General features: G+C 35.9%; 1 protein-coding gene and 2 non-coding genes across 4 annotated transcripts in view; 1 reads left to right on the top strand and 2 right to left on the bottom strand.

Annotated features, from left to right (window-relative positions):
- Positions 1-10,738: 10,738 nt before the first annotated feature.
- The window catches only part of LOC140168127 (matrix metalloproteinase-24-like), a 46,673-nt gene continuing 31,967 nt past the window's right edge, over positions 10,739-25,444 (bottom strand). Inside the window, exons 2-8 of one of the 2 annotated variants that reach the window (XM_072191437.1) lie at positions 22,210-22,472; positions 21,567-21,841; positions 21,030-21,188; positions 17,862-18,010; positions 16,424-16,565; positions 15,615-15,872; positions 10,739-13,330 (exon numbers count right to left, since the gene is read on the bottom strand). In XM_072191437.1, coding sequence (XP_072047538.1) covers positions 13,044-13,330; positions 15,615-15,872; positions 16,424-16,565; positions 17,862-18,010; positions 21,030-21,188; positions 21,567-21,841; positions 22,210-22,472 — 1,533 coding nt within the window. In that variant the 3' untranslated portion in view covers positions 10,739-13,043. Of the gene's footprint in view, positions 13,331-15,614; positions 15,873-16,423; positions 16,566-17,861; positions 18,032-21,029; positions 21,189-21,566; positions 21,842-22,209; positions 22,473-25,444 lie in introns of both variants that reach the window. The other variant, XM_072191436.1, reaches the window with a different exon arrangement.
- On the bottom strand, positions 23,136-23,207 carry Trnaq-uug (transfer RNA glutamine (anticodon UUG)). Its single transcript has one exon. It is a non-coding gene; the product is annotated as a tRNA-Gln (tRNA).
- Trnaq-uug (transfer RNA glutamine (anticodon UUG)) lies at positions 23,355-23,426 on the top strand. The gene has a single exon. It is a non-coding gene; the product is annotated as a tRNA-Gln (tRNA).

The raw sequence follows: 25,444 nt of genomic DNA, 5'->3' as shown, positions 1-25,444 counted from the left end.
ATCTGTTACATACTTACAACCCGCGCGTGAGGGAGTGCGTGAAGACAAACAAGGCCATTTTATATCGATACTGATTTCTAGTCACTTTTAATGACAGCATTTTGTTATTATCTAATGGCAATCAATGTTAACAAATCTTCGCTTCATTGGAGGAAACACATTTATAAGTGCCCTAATGGGATTCGTTCAATTATCTGCATAAGCAACACGTGTCTTTAATACTTACTTTTGGTTTATACACGCAAAAGGCGGGGGCTAGACTGTATGTTTTTGTCATTCTTCGGCGGCGGAGTAGGCGACCACAAGATTTCTCCATGCACAGTGATCTTTGGCAAGTGCAGTTATTCCGTTTTAAAATCAAAATCAGTCTGAAGTGTTAGTGCTCAATGTCTTGTTTTTCGCCCTCCAGTAGCAATCATAAGTGTTGGTCTCGTCACAGGCGATTTGTGCCAATTCGAGACTAAGGAGCACAATCTAAGCTAATCTAGCTAGGAACCGAGACTATAGCAATCTGTACGTACATACTAACGCCCGTATAAACGCACAGACCGCGCAGGACGTATAATGTAAAAGTCATAGAACACTTGACACTAGTGTTCTCTCTCTGTTTCCAAGATTAGTTATGAAAAGATGTCTGCATATCCATATTAAAATTTGCCTTAAATAGTGTTTCCTTATATATCAGATATCACTATTACAAAAAGGAAACATTGTTACCTTAATATTTGATTTTGAAAAATAAGACAACATTTTCAAAAACATATGTAACACCTTTTGAACACTTGACACGTGTTCTTATTTCCTTATGTCTTTCTTTGTTTCATTTGAACACTGATGTTCTGAAATATTTTAGAACACTTGTTACAGATGTGTCATGTGTTCAACTGTATGAACACGTCTCAGGTGTTCACACTAGTGCTCTCTAAATAAGTTGAACACGTGTCATGTGTTAAAAAACCGTAACATTAATGAACGCGTTCCATGTGTTCTGGCCAATTTACAGTGGTAAGGATATCTAATAGTATCAGGATAATAATCACTTTAGTCGGGAAATAGGTCAACACAACAGCCCTTATTTGATAAAAGAAATGTGAGACATGTATGTGTAATTAGATGAACATCAAAGCGCTTTACTTGATGTGAACTAGCTGTTAATCTTTCTATACTGTCAGTCATACGTTCCACGTAGGAGGCTGTATAATATCATTATACGCATCGAAGTAGATTTATGTTTGTTTTGTAAATTGGTACAAATTTGCCACAGTTAGCGAGCAAAATGTACAATCTTATAGCTGCAGCGGAAGGTACAAGTTATATATATATATTACCCGGGGTTAAAGCCATATTATAACATTTGCTGAGGAAGACGCCCTCACTGAATTTTTAAAATTCCTTTTTTACACGATTAAATTGTACTTTATTAAACCAATATACCCTGCAAAAATCAAGACTCTAGGTGTTGTAGTTTTGTCAAAATCCGAGATTTTGAATAAAACGCCGGAACCGGCGCTTTATTATTACGATGGAATTATTAGTCGAACGCATACACGATGTTCATAACACACAGTACATACACGGCGTGCGGGACGATATACACAACAAAGGGTCGTACCACAACATGACCGAAGGAGTGGTACGTATTGGCGACATGTGCGCTGGTAGTAAATTCCAATTTTCTTTGCTTTGCCGTAGTTTATGGCAAAGAAATGCTAATCTATTTTGTTTGAAAATATTATAATATGGCTTTAATAACACGTATCAGAACACATAATGTATAATGGGTAAAAGTGTAATGAGAACGAATAACAGATCTCTGAGATCTAATGTCGTCAACGTGGTGTTTATGTTACTTGTTAGATGCTTTTACAAACATTCTTATGCATTCAAATTGAACACACGCTCTTTCGCTAAATGCATGATCAGTCCATTATCATTATTATTATCATCAAGGTTATAATTATGTGTATAATTATGTTGTTATGTTAAAGTCACTAGTAATTGGCTATATCGAAAATGAATCAGAAAAAGTAAACGCATTCGAACTTCTTAGGCTGGTATTCACAAAAGGAGACTAACTTTAGTCCTGGATTATCCCTAGTCCTGGACTAGTTAGTCCTGGTCCAACAACACAGTTCTGATCCTGACATACTGGACGCATTAGAATACCTGAACAATGTTGCAGACGCCGTCAGTAAGTCCCAGTCTGTCAGTGTCCCCAGTGACGCTGGTCTCTCCATGCCAAATCTTCCGGGACCCAGCCATGCCAGCACATCAGCTACACAATCATCTGTTAGAGTCTAATGAAAACCAACATGTTAGTGCTGTGGTAGAAAACGTAAGGGTGTATTATTTAATCGGTATGAATTCCGCAGACAGCCGAATCCGGATTCGTCTTTTTGATCAATTTGAATTAGAGAACAAGGGATCAATCACTTCTACCAAAAGATGGTAGCCTATCAATTTTGTAACAGTGTTCAGCGTGATAATTAAGCGAAAGAGGGCGGTATAAAGGATTAGCTAACGGTGCATTGCAGTACGGTCGACGTTGATCACCGTTAAAATTTGATATTACAGAAAGGCTAGCGCATGTCCATTGCATAATTATGTGACTAGTGCAGTCACAGATGCAAACTGACCTGAAGGAAAAAGCCTGAAAAGTGCGTGAGTCAGGGCCAAAAACCTCCATTTGGGCTGCATGAAAGCATGAGTTCCTGCAAAGGCAGGAAAACTTGCATCTCTGAGTGCAGCTTACTAATGGTACGATTGAGTGGTGCTCGGAGTAAATTACTATGTTTTATATAGTGTAGGGAACGCTCAATTTTAGAAGAGACGGGTATGTGCATAGCGTCAGGAAGTATAGGGGCCAATTGATATAAAATTTAAATGGGGCGGGGGCGGAGTAATCGGGTAGAAAATTAAACAAACAAGTTGCTGAAATAAGAAAATGTGTAATTACGTTATACCCTACCCTACACTGCAAATGTTCCCGAACACATGACGCTTCTCAGACGCGTCCGAGGTGTTCATAATTGTCTCTTTAGAACACTAGTGTATTTGAAAATATAATAAGCCTTACACATTAGTGTTCTTTTAGTATAATGTAGAACACATAGTATTGATCAGACGTGTCACAAGTGTTCTGAATGATTATATTGAATACTGGTGTTCAAAAATGGATATAGATATAGGCGTTGGAGAGCTGCGACGTGTCAGCGAGAAATACACGGTGCTCCTTTGAAGGAGGGATATAAGTAACAACAACAACAACAATGGCGATGCAACGTGGAAACGCTCCCGGGAAACGCTGTTCCAAACTCTCTTTTTCAAGACAAATGGGATGATAGTGAGAGTAAATTCGAAGGAATAGAGAAGAATGAAATTCAGGGCAACTTTGGGAGCGACTCGGAGAGACACAAGAGGGAATGGCCGAGCGATTAATGCGTTGCGCTGTCAGCCGGGAGATACGATCGGCGAGGGTTCGAGCCAGTGGGCTTGCCTTAGGTGAAAACTCTCTGATTTCATCGGCATTCTTCGGAACACCGCCATTTTCTTGTTTATACTACCATGCATTTGTTTATTGTCGAGTAATGAGATTTTGAAAATGTATAAATAAAGGTTGAACACCAGCATTCTGAAAATCAATGTTTGAACACGTGTCATGTGTTAAAAACCCGTTACATTTCTTTCATGTGTCCGAGGTGTTCATAGATAGTAATTTTGAATACCAGAGTTTAAAAGATTAGAACATGTTACACTAGTGTTCTGAGGTAATAACACCTGTGTTCTCTACATTAACACTAGTGTTCTCTAAATAAGTTGAACACGTGTCATGTGTTAAAAAACCGTTACATTAATGAACGCGTTCCATGTGTTCTGGCCAATTTACAGTGTATATAACGTACCCCGTTTTTGCAATTGATCTTAGTGACAACGAGGATCACACTCTTATGTGTTTTTTTTTAAATGCTTAGAGTGAACAATATCCCATGAGGAGTGACCCAAGTATATAGGCACCTAGACACTATAAAAGACAACCATATGGGCCAATCAGTGGTTCACAGCAGCTTAGGAACAACAAGAGTGAAGGGGAACAGTAACTTAAGCAACAAATATACATGAAATGAGATGCTTATGGTTCTCAGTGCGGAGGGTATTCCGTAATTGTACCGAGAATTTGAAAGTTTCCTCATTACTTTGTTGGTATTATTCTAGGAAAAAACGGGGTCATTGGGTAGCTGAACCTAAAAAGGTATATTCGACTTCGCGAAGGTTTGAGATGTACAAACCCTTTATTAATGCTTCTAAAGTTGGGTGCCCCTGTACAAAGAACATTTAGTGTGGGGTACCCTGTGAACATACAGGGGCACCCCACACTAACCTGCACGAGTATACCGTTTACCCACGGCCATACGATTGCACCAATATGCTTAGTAACACGCACCCTTACATACCTCCCCCTCGCGTGCATGCGAGGACGCACAAACGACAATATCGATATTGTTTTGTAATTTTTGTAATTTTATTATTCTAATAAGAACCAAACAGACATGAAAATATAATTATTCACACATAAAACGTATACTTAAATAGTTGTCATACATTCTTAACAACAATAGACGCTGTCTGTTAATTAAAATAATGCAAAGAATATAATATTTACATAAAGCATTATTAGTTACATGTATTATCAAAATAAAAAGTATATTTGTAACCTGTTCCTACAAACCCCGGAACGTGTCGGTTGATCTGATTTTAGATTAAAAACCAAAACCAAAAACGCGTTTATAACACGTATAACGTTTCCAAAACATTTTTTGTGTTTGCTGGAGGTGTTGAGTATTCAAACATATCCGTTACTGTAGGTAATAATACAGTAGTGGATACAGTCTGACTGTGTTTCTCAGAATTACACTGATCAGCCTGTTGATACCAATAATACCTGAAGAACACTACGATTACAATACGATGCGCCGCCAGCGTTTGCCTTTGCCAGTTCAATTTTTGACCACCAAAAAGTTCAATTTTGTCGACATCACCGTTCTAGCCACCACTAGATTTTTAATATTGTTGAAAACAGAATTTCGTGTGATCAATAAATTAAAAAAATGGATCTACTATAATTGTAAATTGCTGTTTTATTGTGCATTCGCTTGTAACATCATTACCATTGACATTTAGACACACAATGACATAATATTCCATTTTTGCAATCGTATTACGTTGGTGTTGGATGTCGACATTTTCCCATGATGCACTGCGTATTTTGGCCTCTCTCCAGCTACCGCTGGAGGCGCATCGTGTTATAAATCGAATGAATCGTAACATGCAATAATTCATTAGTATTATGGTATTATACAAAAACAAATTTGATGTCATTATAAAGCTTAGTTTCTGATTTCTACAGCCATGTTACGGGTTTTGTGGGAACCCAAGGGTCACATTTTAGCACATAATATTACAGATTGTTTACCTCGCCTGCAAGGATTGTTTTACAATGCCACTATTGAAATACTCAAGCTATATGTATATTCCAACATCCCCGCTTTCAATTGCCCGTTATTGTAATCGTATAGTTGAGACCCTTTAAAGGGATGGCGCTTCGGAAAAAAATCCGTCGAAATAGCATTCTTGACTAACTCATTGGTAAACCTGCAAATCGTGAGTTTAAATAATGAAATAATAGGAACTTTAAGTCATAGTTTCCAACGTTTTCACTAAAAAGAGTCAATATATAAAATCTACCTATGACAAGTCCTTGCTACCTTACTGTTTTGTTGTTTTACTGCCATTTGGATAATTTAAAAATTATTTTTGCACAACACTTCCCCTGTGTCAATATCGCGTAGCAGACCAATAATGTATATATACCCATTTTAAGCTTAAAATGTTTTAATCAAAAATAGCTACTGCATCCTTACAGGATATACAAACAATATATGCAATTAATAAATAGTATAAAAGCTACTTGAAGTTGACTAATTATATACATCATGTACATCGAATCTTAAAATAAGCAAGAATCAGCTGCCTTATGCAGTGAACCTTTTAAAACCAAAGCTATTAGAACATTATATTCTTAAGGTCCGGTATTGTAGTCCGACATTTTTTTTATTTGTTCAGAGGCTGTGTTTTAGATAACCACTACGATTTCCCGCCCAATTAATGATAAAAAAGTATTCTTCTCATCATTTGTTGTTGTTGTTGTTTTTGTTGGGTTTTTTTTCACGCAGAGCGGAAAATAAATAATAAACATAATACGCCGAATTACTTTTCCCACAAAATCAATCTTCAAACATGTTTAATGGAGTTTAAGTACAGTACTCTTTTAAAGAGTGATATGAACTTGTAAAGAAATATACCTATTGATTAGATTGATTAATCGCTTTAATATAACATAATTTATGATAAAAAGTAAGTAAAAATTTATGAAACGCACTCTTGAATCAGAAATTCATATTCAAGAGTGAAAAGTAACCATAATAACATGGAAAGCTTGGAATGATGATTGAAGGCACACCATACATGAACGAAAGTTCACTTATTTGTGAAGTAAATAGCCAGGTATGAGAATGGGTTTTTTTAACTGCCTGAAAAAGTGCGTGAATTCGGCCTTAAAAGGCCCAAAACGGGCTGGAAAAAATATAAAAATGCGTAAATTTGGACAACAAAACTGCCTGAATTCAGACAAAGGCTTGAGAATTCTCATGCCTGCAGAGCAATCCTCATTGGGCTACTACAGATGAAATACATACACACAGTTCATGCAGTTGGTGTAAATTTCAATTGGAGTCACACAGGTAATTCCATTTGAAATTCACACTCTCTCTGTGGAAGATTATCATGATTATGGTAATGTGTTCTATAAGTTGTGTATGAATTTCAAATGGAATAACCCATTACCCTAGCTATGCTCATTTCAATGCCCCGATATCGTTTGCTCAGACGACTCACTATACCAACATAACCAAGGCAGTTAGCAGCCTGCACAACCGATTCTTTTGTTTGGCAAGGCTCACTCAGTCATTTAATGAGGCAATACAAACGATCGAATTTGGTGTTGAAATGAGCTAAATTTTTAGTTACACCTTTTCGATGTAAAATTAATTTTCTCGGCCAAATGAAAAGCAATCATTTTCATTTTTTCAGTAAATGTCAGTAAAAATTGTAGTGCTTGATACTGTATTTTTTTTTCAAATTCTAGTGTTAAACTTAGGCGTGAAATTTAGTCATTTAGTGTAAGATTTTCGATTTTGATAGGCTTAAACTCTGTCCGCGAGCCTTTTTTTTTTTTAACCTTTTAGCTTTTCAAAGTAAGATAGTTCGCTAATGAAGGATTTTTCCCAACTTTCTAACGCACATCACCGTGAGCGATATATCATAGTTTTGTCAGAATTTGCGTTTTCATTTCACTATTTTAACTGCCGGCTGACAATTTTTCAAAATCAACGAGTGAAATCTAAGGCTAATACTAGCATTGTGGATCGATATCCCTGGGTTTAATAGGAATACCGGCATGGCTACAGTGTTGCTAGAACTTCAATATAGCAAAGAAATTCCCAGGCCTATAGCGCTCCTACTGATCATGTTTAACCAGAACACTCAATTGGGGATTTGGGCTACCAAATCGCTGGTCGGGCAATTTGCTTTCAATGGAAAATTGACCTGGATAAACAACAAAGGAAATATCGACTATTTCTGTTGGTTGCTCTCGAGATAAAAGTAATGAGTTAGACATTTTCGGAGTATGAAGGGAAAAAGGGTAAAATAAAAACGGAAATTCTAACAAAACTATAATATATAGACCCACACGATGTGCTTTACAGAGGTGGGAAATATCTTTCTTTAGCAAACTATATTAGTTTGAGACGCTAAAAATGAATTCCGTAAAAAGCTCGCGTGCGAACTGAAGGCCTATAAAAATCAAAAATATCACACTAAAAGACACAATTTGATGCTTAATTTTAACACCAGGATTTGTAAAAAAAATGTATATCCAAGCACCAAGTTTTTAACTGACATTACTGAAGAAAAAAAAAATATTGCTCTATATTTGACCGAGAAAATTAATTTCATAGCAAAAAGGTGTATCTCTGAATTGTGCTGATTTTAACATGTATCGATCGACTTTCAGCGCGACTAAGCATTTCTAAAGAATCGGTTGTCCAGGCTGCTAACTGAAGGGGTTCGCCACCTCCCGCAAAACTTTAGGGATATTTATTAACCCACATTCTCAGGAGGCATATATCTCGGGACAGTTCACAATACTCTGTAGGGAAAAGATACAAAGTTCTGTCAAACTATCTCTTTAGCGAAATCAAATTTATGATCCATTTTGTAGAAATTTTACTTCACTGATAAAAACCGGTTTACATGTTACCCTTACACTTACTTCATCCAATCCATGTCCTTATACGACTGATCACAATACTCTGTAGGGAAAAGATACCAAGTTCTGTCGAGCTATCTCTTTAACGAAATAATATTTTTAGGATCCATTTTGTAGAAATTTGACTTCACTGACAAAAACTGGTTCACATTTAACACTTTATACAATCCATATCCTTATACAACGTCTCTATTACTTAGGCGTATATGGTCGAATCCAACCAAAAGTGTCCACGGGCCAAAAATAAAAGTCCGAAATAAAAATGTCTCCACAATTTTTTCCTTTTGCCCATTGATTGATAACATATTGGCCTTATAGGAACCAAAAGTGCCATTACTAATCTTGAAAAATAAATCCAGGACGTGTGATAGTAAATGTGATATCAAAACCCAATGTTACCTACGAATACCACTAGGATGCTTTCACTATCGCAATACTAATCAACCTAAAACAAATGGAATATTCCCATTAACGCTTTTTTCGTGTAATGTAGACCACAGGGTGTCAGGAAAATGCTAGCTCAACCAGAAAATATTTGTTTTATTTTTATAACGCGATCAATATGATCTTAGTCAATTTATGCTAGTTTATTTTTGAAAATGAAGTTTAGGTCAGTTTCTGTATTTTATTTATCAAATGAGTATGAATCAATTTACACATTGTATTAGAACGAGTAGGAAATATGTTTTCAAGAATATTAGGAATTATACGCATACACCTAACGATTTATACAATGAAAAGGTGAAGAATACCGGGTATTCGTAGGTAACATGAGCGATTTAACAATATCTATATTGAGTTTAGAGGTTTAAATTTGGTTATTATGGTAATGAATTAATAAAATGGTAGTTTTTAGATCTCTTTCAGATGGTACGTCCAAATGAATAAATGCTATTACCTCAGATCAAAAAAATGTGATGCTTTTAGCAAGATTTTGACCACTTCATTTTGATATACAAGTAGTTAATCAGCAATTTTACATAATAAATAATTGTTGAATGAATCCGTATATGGGTAATAATAGTGTCCTGGGGTACCGCTTAAAGTTTTTGACAATTAATTTCCATTGGTAGAGACACTTCATTACACATGTCATGTATTATGCTGTATTCGTAAGTAACATTTCAGTATTTATAGGTAAGAATTAGACTTTTGGTGGATATCGCAATCAAAACTTCATTTTATAAAGCACTTTGAATGTATTATTTTCTTTATGTGCGTTTATTGATACTTTAGACCCTATCATGTATTAATAATGTCGGTTCACAGAGGTTGAAAGAGGATTGAAGTAAGAAACAAAGGCACTAAAGTGACTTTAATTTGCTTAATTGCACACAAATCGCTTAAAACCGCTATTGCAGACTTGTGAAGGCCATCTTGGAGTCAGTTACGTCTTGTGGCCTTTCGGTTGAGGGCAACGACAATTAGCTTTATACCAGGGTCCATCAATGTGTTGTCTAGATCATGAGACAATGAGAACAGTCGTTTATCCCATGGTATTCGTAGGTAACCTTAGCGAAAACGTCAAAAGTTACCTTCGAATAAATCAATTTGGACACAAATTACTCAGAAACCAGAAGGTCGGTAAACATTTAAAATGAAGCACACATGACAGTTGACAAATCCAAGTATTTATCCCTTCTAATCTTCTTTGAATCTGATTTTTCTTTCAAATGAGCAGACCGTCGTCTATTTCAGTACATATTTTTCACCAATTAAGCCGTATTCAGTTTTGCATGGTGGGCATGTATGTGAATTCGCAACTTTCATTGACATATGATTTGATAGCAAACATACGGGCCTTTGTTATGTACCAATATGGGCATTGGCATGAATGGCGGTGTTTCACAATACTGTCATGATGTCAAATTGTATTCGTAGGTAACATTCGGTTACCGAAATTTACCTACGAATACTTGCTTTTATTGTTGACATCTCAGAAATATTTAAACGCAGGCTATTGAAACTTGGTAGAAATAAAGAGTGTATTACCCTGCACCTATTGCTTAACTATTGTTTACTATTCTCTCACTTTGTGGAAATGGCACAGCTTTTAACGTGTATTCGGAGGTGATGCATATTTTTTACCAAGCCTACCTTTGTGCCATTTAGAATTTCTGGCAGCTAAACACAATAATAAAGATGTCCGAATGCAATGCATTTCAGTATTGGACATATCAAAGCTTGTATCAATTGCGCAATTATTAGTGATTTCCATTTTTTAAAGATATATCTAGTGCTATAAAAAATTGTATTCGTAGGTAATGTAAAAAAATACCACTCAAAAAATTATCACAAAAAAAATCATAATTATGTACAAATATGTGAAAAATTGAAAAGGCAATCTTTGAATACACACCTTTCAGGAAATCAATTTAGATTCAATCCAATGACTTCTTTTCATAACTGATTTATATGTTTCTAAAAATACTTTAAGAAATATTTTGAAAAAATGGGTAAAAATAGCATGTTTTGGGGTCTCTGTGTCTAAGTTTTTCACAGAAGGGGTCTTATTATATATGGCGCGAAGCGTATGATCAAGGCGAATAAACACAATACAAAAACGAATGCCAATTGATTAATACTTTTAAGTTATGGCCCTGAACATGCTGTGTACACTTTTCGTTGGATTCGACCATATATTCATATTGGTTAAGCACTGTATAGTAAAGAACCTTAAATCTATAATACTCTATCTGGTTGCAGCATATTGTTAACCCTACACCACACTAGCAACGTATAGGCTTATTATATAAGGTACAGATTTTTAATGCAATTTCCGCATTTCATGCAATTTACAAATTTCATTCAGTTTGGGGTAAGATTTGATGGTTGCTGGAGGCGAAGGGTTAGTGTAAGTTTGGGATAGTTACACTAGGAGCCACAACATGCTCATCTATCAGGGTGCAGTCCTTTAACCTCAATACAATTGTACATTCATTGAATGACCTTTGAAAATTTGGGTACAAAAACCCATACTCCGTAACTTGAGGTCAAGTTTTGACCTATTATTGTTTAATTGAGGTTATTGAATATGCCATTGGGACGATGCCATTGTGGTCCATAGTGTTAGTCGGGGTACGGTATTTTAGTGTAAGGGGAACGAATAGGGCTAATGATTTTGCAACTGTGCGAAGGGGGTGGTTAAATTCATATACTTATATTCGGTCTATTATTGTTAGTTATGTAAGTTCATATGACTAGTCCAATAATATTCTACTTGCATGTAGACGTTTCCAAAACTGACAGTTTTCTTTTCCGATGCTATTGTTGCAATGTCGATCATGTCTACAGCTGCTTAGCAACCGAGTTGCCAGTTGATTTTCTCTCTGTTATCTGATTGTTAACACCAGCTGTAGACAGTTCGTTATTGCAGCAATAGCATCGAAAACGAAAACTGTCAGTTTTCGAAACGTCTGCATGTAAGTGGAATTTTATTGGACTAGTCGTATGAACTTATAACTAACGATATTATCATGATCAGTCCTGATGAATATCTTCAAGTATAGGCTACATTCGGTCTGTTTCACAATGTAGGACATACTGAAAATACATTGTTACGTGCTTTATGTCGTAATGAAGTTTAAACATAAACGGATCGAGAAGGCTGACATACCCATGTCTTGTCTGTAAAATCGAACACAGTTGCAAGCTCGTGATTCTAATCCATATTCCAATGTCATGACGTCATTGTCTTTCAAATCAACATAAATATATGACATCACTGCATCACGGCATAGGAGTTCATCACGTGAGTAGATCATACCTTGCATAATAAGCACAAGAAAATATAATTGAAGACCGAATGAAAAAGACTAGTTTGACGTCAGGTTGCTGACCTGCGCAGTACGGCATTTTTGGTCTGGTTGACAGGACATTATACGCAAACTAGTACTTTTTAATTCGGTTTCAATTATAGCGTGAATTTGTTGGGTTCTTTGAGTAATTTATGTGTACCTTTACAACCGGCTGCGGCGTTTATTCCGAATACCCTCCCCTCTATGGGTATAATTTTGGGCACTCGTTCACATAACGTAGTCTGTAACAACGTATCTGTCATAATGTACCCCCTGTTACACTGCAAAAACGATGCACACGTTTTGCTTTTCATTGAAGAACCTGCAACAGCTCAACTATTGAGACAACTTTTATGATAAAAGTTGACTAAGAATTGGTTCAAGTTTGCAAACTTTACGCAACGGTAATTAAGTCTTCCTCAATGTTGGTCATATTTGGTTGAAGTTATTGCATAGTTACTTCACACCTGCCATCTGTGATTTTGCAGTTGGTGGTAATTAGTGCACTTTGTTGACGCGGGATTTTAATTTCGAATGCGACTAACTTCAAAGACTACCACACTAATCTTCCGTTGTGTATAACCACTGTGAGCTTCCTCGTTTCCAGAATTCAATTTAGTAATAGTCTGCAGCAGATCAATGTGTATAATTAGTCAAACACTAGTGCTTTGTAGTACTGGACATGATATTTCAACATAACATCGGTATAAGAATCGCTGGCAGTAATTTGAAGATGCAAGTCAAACAGTACTTGAGTAATCTCCACTCACGTAACCATGGTAACGGCGGCAAGTCATCAATTGTCTCATCTGACGTGACAGGAGAAATGTTTAGTAGCACAACTAATATATCAAGTCCGGTCATAACCGTGTTAAAATCCTTGTTATAGATAATAAAAATAGACATATACTATAAGTAAATGGATTAAAAGTTAACATAGGTCCAGCACCTGATTTATCACTACTACTATATGCAGCATCTGCGGGAATCACATCATTTTTACGTCTTTCCATGATCCCGCTTGCCAGTTTACATCCCATCCAGTCAACATCAAATATTCGCGGATAACCTTTATCAACTCTGCCATGAGTTTCATCAAACCGCCAGTACTTCCTGTTTTTTAAGAAATAAGTGTCCCATGTAGTACCTGTAAAAATAAAATTGTTTAATAAATAAGTGTACCATGTAATACCTATAAAATGAAATTGTTTAAGAAAGCAGAAACAAAACACCGAATTAGCTATGGGTATAACACTAGATGCAACTGTTCGGCAAACAACAGATATACTACCAACAGTAAAAGGCCGGATAAAGGCCTGGATCTCGTATGAGATACAATTATACATAATAAAGAGTTCCAACTAAGCTAACAGGCCACAGTTATACACAAAGCTTTCGATAATCTGCAGTGTGTATACAGTCTGTACTCTACAACAGCAATCACAGAAATGACAAAGTCATAAATTATATCTTACACTACTAATACCATTGTATACCAGACTACTACAGACCATGTATAAACAGTCAAAGTCCACGTGTATTGAATGCTGTCAATTCTCGCATATTCATGAGGGCCGATTGTTCGATTGTGCCGTGTCTAATAATCGCATTTCATGGATAATGTCGGGTGATGCTGAGACTTATTATCTTTTTCGTCCATGGTATTAACATGAAAATGATATTATATTTAAAGCTTTGTGTAGAACTTTAAACCTGTGGCTTGTAAACTTTGTTGGAACTCTCAATAGATTCAAACTGTTCATTACATACAATTGTAACGCATATTTTCAAACATATTTGCTAAAATTCCATCTCTCGTTGATGCTTCAAATTGCCTAATCATCACTTGATCGATTGACGCATTTAAGACCTGACAAATGCTTTTAACATCATTCTGTGGTAAGAGTTGTGACATTAATTATTTCACACGTTTTCAAAAGATGTCTTTTAACTTAGACAAATACCACAACACAATCGGAAGGGTAACATTTGCTTCAAGAAATCAAAATAGATGTTTTGTTCGTTTTATAGCGTTTCATTTCACCAGTAAGCACATGGAAAGCAATCATAGCATTGCACATTATAGAATTTGTTCTCGGTTGTGTTGACGTTATCTCCAAATATACAGTAAGCCAAACAATTAAGGTACCAGTTACGTTCACCCCTTGCATATCCTAAACAAAGGCATATATGTAACAATTGGAACCAACAGCCAATAGCTACATCTTTTAGCTCGAATCTAAGACCTCATTCGTTGACATTGTTAAAAAAAAGACACGACGATCCAAAAACCCAAGGAAGATGCTACTTTAAAAGTGGCAGTTTGCCACATTGCATGCCTAATTGATTTGTACACAAAGCGTTCGCGAACAAGATAACTAGCGCTGTGCTTTCATTGATTAGCATGAAAAACTAGCGTCGTGCTTTCATTGATTAGAACACAAAAGTGCAACTTTTTATTTCGTATCTTCATCAGGTTTTGGATTTATACCGTTTCTTTAATTCTCAAACAATTTCAACAAATAAGATCTTGAATCAGAGCTAAAGAGTACAGGCATCGGCTGCTTGTTTTAATTTTGACACATTTATCTTTATTTAGGATATACAGGGGTGAACACAACTGGTACCTTAATTTTTTGGCTTACTGTATATACACCAGGCACAAAAAGTACTCGTCAGTTATAGTCATCCTTGCTGTTTAACAACCTGATAATTTTGTATTAATCTGAAATATACATTTTGTTAATTGGACTTTGCTGTCACATTTGACACCCTGTTCGAGCACGAATTGACCAAGATATGCGCCTCCAAACCCTCAAACACAAAATTAAAAGTTGCAATTTAAACGATTTCAATGGGAACGCATCGTTGTATTGCACACAAGCACCACGGGCCAATCAATAAAGAACAATATGTAACAGGCACAGTTGAATGGTTAAAATTGCAACTTTTGATTCTCGATTTTCACGAACAGGGTGTCAAATGAGACAGTCCAAATAACAAAATTCATATTTCAGAATAATCCAAAAATATCAGGTTGTTGAACAGCAACGATGACTATAACTGACGAGTTTCTTTTTGTGCCTGGTGAATATATAGAACAAGCTACTTTAGCTTGAATCATGTAATTACATCGGGCTATTCCAGTTGAAATCCACACTACCCATGAGGAAGATTTTGTAAATATCTTCCAGAGGGGGAGTATGTTTTTCAAATGTAATGGTCAGGGTTAATCATTTTGAGACCCATACTCCCCCTGTATTATGGTTTTACCTATCTCTGGAGTGAGTATTTCAAATCGAAGTTACCCAACTGTCTATTCTATTCAAAACTCATACTCCCTCTGCGGAAGACTTTATCCAAATCTTCCACAGGGGTAGTGTGGATATTAAATGGAATAGCCTTTACCTACAAATCCTCAACATACTTACCATTATTAAATCGAAATGCAGCACTGACATTAACTGGAACACCTTTCCAGTTCTTTTTAATAAGCTTAGGATACCCAGGATCTACTTTCCTATCATATTCATCATATCTATAGTACTGATCTCCTTTGAAGAAGTAGGTCTTGCCCGTGTATCCCCACGGTAGAGCGGCGTCAAGGTTATCCGGGAGTCCCAGCTCACTGATCAGTTTAGGAAAGCCGGGATCTTTCCTAATTCCTTCGTATTGCCAATAATGTGATTCTTCGGAAACAAGACAAAATTTGATTTAAATGTTTTATTAGAATGGTGTTATTTTTGTAAGTCTTCAGTACAACAATTTATTTATTTAATATTTTTAAAACGGAAATTCTTGTCATTTATTCCCATTGATCTTCCGTTGTATTGAGAACTTCTTGTCATTTATTCTCATTGATCTTCCGTCGAATATCTTCACGTTCAGCACGCAAACCTTGAAACTCTGTGCCCTAATACTAAAAATACAGGGTCTCCCAAAAGTTTCTTTTCCACTTTGAACCTTTATATCTTTCTCAAGGATCGGTGTACGGAAAATCAAAATGCATAATAAGCAAGAAGAAACTTGTAGAATTACTCTGGGTGTCCTTCTGGAACAATGGAAATGAACTTCCAAATATTGATGCCTTCATTGTTTGTCGGTGATATATATAAACGGTCGTTTTTAATTTTGGATATTCTGAACATTAAGTACATTTTGTAATTGAGACCTTTGATCAGAAGGCAATCACAGATCTATTTTCAGTTAAATGCATTTAATCTATATACAAGTTAACTACCTTTGAAGAACATGATTTTGCCATCAATTCTTTCATACGTTGTGTCGATTTTTGATGGTAGTTCCTGCCAGAATTTATCTATATCTATTGGGTAGCCTGGTAGTGGATCACCTGGTGTTATTATCCGCCAAAATCCATTACCCTGCAAGGAAAATAGTAGTTTTCTTTAGTCGGAGTTAGTATTTATAGGATTTTAAATGGTAGAACTTGAAATGTTTACAATTAATTCCCTTGTAGTAGCCATTGTCACAACATCGGTGATACTGTTAGCACAACCTATCTTTTTAGATAATTCATCCAGTAGTATATTCATCAGAATGCCAATTGCAATGGAGGCAACGTAGCATAGTGAGTTGCAAATTTAGGTTCCAGTGTTAGATTCAATTTCAAAATACGTGATATTACTTAATTTTGTAATAATACTTGGTAAAATGAAACAGGAAATTTTGTAACAATCACTATTATTATTCAAAAGTAGCAAATAAGGTCCGACTATAGTTTGTTTGCTGTTTCTTCTTTAGTCTGGGACCATCTTTAGAGGGAAATTTAAGTACCCCATTTGGTAGCCAAGCAAACATTACATGGTCATTGCTGAATTAAATGGAGTCAATGCAAGCGACTGGACAATAAAGAAAGAAGCAGGTCAGATGTGCAGTCGTGTTAAGCGACACATTAATATAACTAAAGGAAATAATGGTAGACGTGTTTAGTTTTACGAGTATTGTATTGTATTTCTAGGTTCGTGGGGCCATTACTAATAATGTAATGTCCAGCTCTACTTTCAGGCCCCTGGACATGCTGTAAAAAGAACCATGGTAAGTCTCTTACCTTATAACCTGACCTAGTTGTGCTTAATTTTTGGACACTTGGAAAAAAGGTCACTTTTCTCACACATAAATATGTAAAAAGTCAAAAGGTAGTTATGTTTTTAAGTCTGCTGACCAATCAATTAACTTTCTAAATGAAAGCGCATATTAAAGGAGTATTTCGTGATCCTAGCATCCTCTTTTTATGACATTTTTCAGTACATATCTACGAAAAAAGCATATTCCCAAAATTTCAGTTGATTCCGATATTGCGTTTGTGAGTTATGCATGATTATGTGTATTACACTGCTCCATAGACAATACGTTGTAATTTCGTTCTGGTGCACCAGAACGAAATTCAAATTTCACGATATCTTTGCTAAACGAATTAATCTGCAAGAAATATTTTGTACATAAACATTATATAGCCAGAGGTTTCCAGTGATATAAAAATCTCAACTTTTTTTGAGAAAAGTGGGGGGATGAGGCTGTGGATCACGAAATGTCCCTTTAAGGTGTTAATAGTAGGGTACCCAAACTTGCTGAGGAATTAATTTTTTTGCATTATTTTTACAAACTGATTCGACACTTTGCAGAATTGACTCCTTATATTGTGCCTTATATAGTCTTACCCGAAATAGCATGAGTTCTCCCCGTACTCGAGTTACAGCTGTATAACTTGTAGTACATGCTGGGTCGTCTGAGCTTGGTGTCGCTCCATCGGGGAAGGCTGGTTTTGCCGGTCTGGTAGGAAATGCAGGTTGTGGATAGCCTGGATTGCCTGGTGCGTATGGACGAGAACCTATAGATAACAAAGGTCAATGTATCATGTTAATCTAGTTACTGAAACTGTGGTGGAAATAGTAGTTAACAAGCTAGGAACATGATGACAAAATTTCTTCTAGATGGCATTGGAATGAAACCAAAGGTGTTCCTTGACCAGGATTCGAGCACGGAATTCCTTAGTCCCTAAGACCAGTGTTCTTCCAAATCCGAGGTCTAGATAATAGAAACCCAGAAGTACCGGGTTCAAATCCGGGTAGGAGGGAAATAATAATTTTTGATCATAATCCGTGTACCTCACGAACTACACAATTCTTTTCAAATGAGAACAAGCCTGTATTGCTGTCATTCATTTCCCGGTAATCCCGATCCCTTTTCAAAAAAGATATCATCTATAAAATGCGCACTCCAACTAGTCATGCCATTCTACAGACCCAAACCTTGACAGATTAAAATGAGCAAACTAATGTTAAAATACTATGCTAAACACGGATTGCTACGTGAAATGATAAAAACACCTAGTATTTACATCACTTGTTGAACGTCAGTTTATGTACAATAATGGCAATGGCATACAGATATGACTACGAAGGCCAGCGAAGCAATATTGAGCTTGTAAAACAGGATACAATTAACACGAGATAAACTTGTATGCAACAATTTTGCAAACTCCGCCTGTTCAAAAGTACGACGAATTGTTGACCAAACACAGCAAATTATTATTTGGTACTATATTTACAAATTTCAAATGTAAAAACAAAAAGCCCAAATTAATAAACAAAGGAAAAAAACACTTATGAAAACAAAGCACGTGAGAGGTCTGTACAAACCCATGTACCTTCGTTATTCCAGTGTTAATTTAATAACCTACAGACACAAAACAAAGCATTTCGCCGAATCCTTGCTTTCAAATCACACAAACACTAAATATACAAACGAGTAAACAACACTGTATTTTCGGTCTACCCTTCATGTAAGCATACGAAAAATTAGCCTTTTGTCAAGACTTCATTGAGGGATTATACAGCTTTATTCTGTAAGATGTATAATCCTTGTCGTGATACCAGGCACAGTGTCATCGACCCTATATCTTCAGGGCAGAAATCGCCATGGTAGGTTGAATCCACAGCCACGATTGGAAATTTGGTTCAGACCTTTCAGTTCTTTGAGACGAATAATTAGTCGAGGGACATGACTAAGGCTACTCACAATAGCCGGGTAATTGATCTTAGTTGTGCGTGAATAAGCTTGTATACCCCATTGAGGTCAATGGTCATCGACTTTTATACTGCCTAGTAGTGAGTGCAGCTGTACATGTACTACACGATGTAGTCCATACAGGACCAACGCAATATAAAATTAGAGTTTTGGTCCGATTTTGAGTTCAAAGCGCACGGCCAATTTTCAAAGCGCATTCTAGCGACCATCATATCTGTTCAACACGTATTTTCAAGTGTATGAGACCACATCTGGATTCTTGAGAAAAATTTATTTAATGGAGACAGTCACCATTTTCTAACCCGTTATCCGAAGATTTTCGTCTGATATCAAAATCGTGCACGTGTATCGATCCCGTGTATTCATTTTAGTGTCTCTGCTGCACCAAATAATTATTAGCCAGGCGGTGTCGGTGTGCCAGGCTAACCAAGAGTATGCTTACATGAAGGTAATACCGCATTTTCCTATTCATTAACAAAATAGATGTGTTTTACTTGTAATATATTAATACGATGATCCTAATAATATAGAGGTATTATGACAGATGGTAACCATGAGTGATTGTTCTGTACTCAGGAGTACATCACCTGAAGTGTTGAATATTCATAGAGAGTAATGAGAGTGTCCTTTGTCATGATCTTTTACCGCCGAGTACTGGAGGCCATTGTTATGACCACGACTACATGGGATACAACCTACACTTTGATCAGTTCGTAATCGGCGGGGAATGTTGGGCTTTTACCACTACGCCGAAAAGTAGACCCACGTTAAGAGTGCTATAGTTGACCTGTCTGCTCTATATTTTGCGAGTTAAAGAAAGTAGATAAAGTATATGACTTGAATTATAAATATTTCGTGATGCCCCTGGCGAGATGTCACAAGATAATTCTCAATATAAAATATATTGATATTAATCCGCGATGTTATAAGGCCCGGCGATTACGAGCTGATCAAAGTATAGTTAGGTAGGTCGTTACAAAAAGAAAAGAACACATTACCTTTGTTGTAAAACACATCACAACTTTTTGTTGATGAATGGGAAAATAGTTTAGAGTGGTGACATAACAATCAGTACAAACCATAGTCATACTTACACAGAAAATTGCATACACCGGGATGAAATTAAGACGAACATGGAAAATAAAAGCAGGGTCGGGTAGAAACAAAAATGGGGAGGGGTAGAAAACATTTTTATTTTACTTGTCTATCAAAACTTATACCGTGATAAGAAATACGCTATGAACCCTTTTCTCATCCTACCCGATTAAGATACTCAAGTGGTAATGTATTCTGTGAGATTAAACAACTTCGTAGAAAATGGTTCTTATAACTAATGTTATTATTGAACAATGGAATCTAAATACTAATTATTGGGGCTAGGAATGAACCCTTGAGGAACATCACAATAAGAAGAAGTAGCTATCGGTACATTATTTAAGCAATTGTCTACACCTAAACGCATCATCAAAGGACCTGGAATGGACCCTTGAGGAGCACCACGATAAGAAGTTCCACATAATTAGTAGCTACTGGCGCTATATGGATTATTTAGCAATTTTTGTAATTTAGCAATTATTTGGCGCTATATGGATTACTAAGCAATTATCTAGAACTAAACACAGCATATGTAAGCAATTGTCTAGAACTAAACAAAGCATATAATGTACGTAAAATTCATAATAGAAAGGGCAAAAGAGTATAGTCAAAGATCCATCAGTTCTGAGACAGTATCGAAAATGAAGAGAAAACCAGCTTTGTGGCAAGAAAAGGTCAACATTATTACTGAATTGTAAACTTACCATAGAGAAGTTGAATTCCTAGCCTGTCGTCATATGGAAGCTGAAAATCTGGTATATATCCCTGGTAAAAAGGAGCCATCAATGACGAGAGATCAGAGGAATGTCCAAGACCAAGACTGTGACCGAATTCATGTGCAGCCACCAAGAATAAATTGGTCCCTAGGTAAAGGATTAGACAATAAAGTTGTTGACTACATGATGGTTATCCGGTTAGTGTTTGAATCTTTCATACCTCCAATGCTAACAACTTGTTCATCACATTTTGATGTACTTTATTAAAGTTTGCATTATTTTCGATGGCAACTGAAAGCGAAAATATGCCTATATGTTTAAAGGTGGGCGGCCTGATCGACGGCCTCATCCCCCATTTTCCTAATCAAAACTGAGATTTTGGAAGAAGAAAGCACATATTTTTCTCATACCCAAGTACAATTCACATGATTGAACACCCGAGATATCTTTTGTTTATATAGTGAGAAGAAAAACGTCTAATATGGAAACACATTGTTTTAATGATAGATCTCAATGAAAACATACCATCATCTTGATGAGCTGTATAATATTCATCATCATCAAAATGCGCATCACCTCCAATTCCCTCGCCTGGAAAAAACGCGTGAGCCAGTGTCCCCCCAGGTCCATCGAAGGGGTAGCCATCCCCGTGCATATAATGCGAGAATTTAACTTCTATATCGGCAAGACCGTCCACTCGACGAAAATAAAGTGGTGTGACTTCACTCCAGACCTGAAGTGCATTTCGGATAGCGTCTTCAACATCCGCCTCCGAAATATCTGGAGTGTAACTGGCAATTCTGTATAAAGTAAGATGATGAAAGATGTTAGAACATGAAGAAATAAAATCCGTTTGAAAAAAAAGACAATTAAATAGGCACATATACCATGATTATACCACCGTAGCGTCGAAAATGGGAGCAGCGCACAAAGATAATCACTTGAGCGGAAAACAAGAACTAAAAGTCGATGAAGACCATGGAATTCACCCTAAGACAGTGGCGTGCCCCCCAATCGATTGCAAAATTGAGAAAATCCCATAGGAAATGCCCCCAAACTGGCTTGTGCCCCCCCAATCAAATCATGGTCGCTGCCCCCCCTCCCATATGACGACCCACGCTACGCCACTGCTCAAAGACATCAGTCTATTATATGATCTTATACTTACCTATAAGTAAGGTCGTTCTTTTCCCATCTCGTACCAGTAAACGCATATCGTCTATACCTCATCTCATTAGGCGCTAATACATCTTTTAGTCCACATCTAGGAAGAGACATTAACCTCCTTGTCTCACCATCAAATTGACCGGTTTCAGGAAGACCATAGAAGCTTTGAAAATTCTTGATACCATTTTCAAACTCTTCTCTGCTAAATATAGTACCTGCTTCTGGATTTGCTTCTGGTAAAAATCCATATGTTTGTAAATAGTCCTTTAAGATAAAGATAAACAACAGAGAGGAAATTACGCATTTATTTATTCATAATATACGAGTTACGCAATTTAGTCTAAATTCAGCATTATACCTAACATAACAAATTAAACAGTAAAACAAATTTTATAATACCAAATATATTTAAGGGATTGGTCACCCACCTTTGCACAGTATAGGGGCCTGAGGGCATATCAAACACACCAAATTGCATTCTGATTAAATACGAGGAATGTCCTTCAGATATGACATTTTCCCCAAAAGATCTACATTTTTTTGGTGTTTTGGAGAAAAAAATCTTATGTTTTGGAGAAAAAATCTTATGTTTTGGAGAAAAAATCTATATCTTCAATATGAAAGTCAACATTTTCACTGATATCATTATGATTGACGGCTTTTCATCCCAGCTTCATAATACACGTTAAGTACATACCATTTAATAGATTTATACAATTTATTTTGAGGACTGTGTTAAATTTCAAAAATATATCGCGAATGTGTATTGTAAATTATTGCGAATTTCAAAAAATCAAAATTAGCCCTATTCCTCGTAAATGCAATTCGATTATGTCTGCATGATGTGCTCTCAGGTCCCACAAAAAAAAAAGTGAAAAACGTCGATATCCGAGCCCTTAATATTTTTTGGGAATTAAAAATTTCAAGAGGTCCCGCCGAGACTTGAACTCGGATCGCTGGATTCAAAGTCCAGAGTGCTAACCATTACACCACGGGGCCAACGGACGAAGACACCAAGCAGGCGTGAAGTGTTGTGTGCTGCAGTGTAGTAGCACATTGCCTGGTAACATGAGTATTGTGTAATACCATGATACAGCTCTACAAGCAATGATAAATACTTCGGCGCGTCTACCTGCTTCACCCGTTGGCCCCGTGGTGTAATGGTTAGCACTCTGGACTTTGAATCCAGCGATCCGAGTTCAAGTCTCGGCGGGACCTCGTAGTCTTTTTGCTTTCCAAAACAAAACTTATGGCAAAATATTATAGATAACATACATTTTGGGTTATTACCTGGGCTCTCGTAAATTTTCACTTTTTTTCTACAAAAAGTTTTGAAAACGTAAGTTATTTATGTATTTGTGTAAATATGGTTATTTAATTTATTTATTTATTTATTTATTTATTTATTTATTTATTTATTTATTTATTTATTTATTTATTTATAAATTTATTTATTTATTTACTGTAAGAAATTTGTCCATATTACAACTGAAGAGTGTGGATGGGTTAACCCATCTACACGAAACAGATTTGTATTGCTATGTGTTAGAATTTCACTAGTATTAATTTATTAATTTTATTTATTTATTTATTTATTTATTTATTTATAAATTTATTTATTTATTTATTGTAAGAAATTTGTCCATATTACAACTGAAGAGTGTGGATGGGTTAACCCATCTACACGAAACAGATTTGTATTGCTATGTGTTAGAATTTCACTAGTATTAATTTATTAATTTTATTTATTTATTTATTTATTTATTTATTTATTTATTTATTTATTTATTTATTTATTTATTTGTACTTATTTTTATTTTTTATTTTTTTCTTATTTAATCTGGGGTAACCAATCAACATCCTGGCATTTGGTTCCCAGGTGAAATCCACCGGACCACTCGTCAGTCTTCTTTAGAAGCAATTTACAAAGAGCTCAAGATAAGCATTTTATAAATACACGCGTCACAGTATAAAGTTTATGCCTATCTTTATTGTGATTTTGTATCTAGTCTGGGTGTTGTTTGAACATGACTGTATTATATAGCAAAGTGTGTTCAGTATGAAGAAATCAAGTATTTGCCACATAGTTGATGTTATTTTACACTCTTCTTTTTACACATTCAAGCTGTTGGACTTGTTCATGACCAGATCATCAGGCGGTGATGGAAGCGATATCGCCAATTTTGAGGTCGCCATTGGATTAACACATAATCATGAAATCTTCACAAACAATTCTAAATTTGTTATGTGGTGTCAAAGCAAAATTATCTTACTCTAAAACCGTCGGGGTACGACAGTGTACCACATTGCAAGTATGTTAATTTTCCATTTGTAATTGCTAACCGTGTATTTTGAATGGGGCTGTCAGCCCTGTATCTTCGCCAGCCTCGTACGTCACGTGTTGCGCTTCCTACGCCGCCTGAGATCATAACCAAAACAAGTCTAGCGCCACCAATAAGTTGTGTCAACTAGCGACCCATCAGTCAACTAAATAGGTAGGGCAATTAAATGTCACCGATGATTCCGGTTTCATCCCTTTTTTGCTAAACACATAATTTCAACTTCCGATTATAAATATGTTTAGAAATATTGATCTTGAACTTTTGCACTTTACAAATTATAAAATTGTGAGGAAAGAAAGATGATTTGCTATTTTATGGACCTTGAACTTGTTGAACAGTACCTAACGGACAAACAGGTGCATCTAAAATATGCTAACATCTGATATCTGGCGATTCATCATAACGTTAAATTCTCAGTATATAGACCGTATTGTTTTCTCAAGATTTAAAATGGCAATCTAGTGTCGTATCTTGTATATAAATAACCATAATGAAACAATTATTCGGCAATTTTTCCAACAAAAGGAGAAAAGTGTTTGAACAGCATTGTTTTTAAACCATTAGGACAGCTTTTAGAACTATTTTTGCTAAGAGTGAGCAATAACACGATAACCATGGTAACTGTATATTATAAAGGGAAAACAAAACTTAAAATAAATTGACTTATCATTTTGTATGATTAATGATTGATAAAGACGTGACCGCAGTCGCCATACCAAACATTTATTATTTTATAATTTGATTACTTTTTAAAACGGGCCAGTGAAGTATAAAGTACTGGCTTCTATCTCAAATGAGGATAAATATAATTCACGTAAGTACTATATTTAAATTGATAATGATCCTGTAATTTGATGACCTTTGGTATGTCAATTTATATATCATCTATGCATC

Source organism: Amphiura filiformis, chromosome 13 (genome assembly GCF_039555335.1).
Source record: "Amphiura filiformis chromosome 13, Afil_fr2py, whole genome shotgun sequence".
NCBI lineage: Eukaryota > Metazoa > Echinodermata > Ophiuroidea > Amphilepidida > Amphiuridae > Amphiura > Amphiura filiformis.
This window is presented reverse-complemented; position numbering and strand designations above follow the sequence as displayed.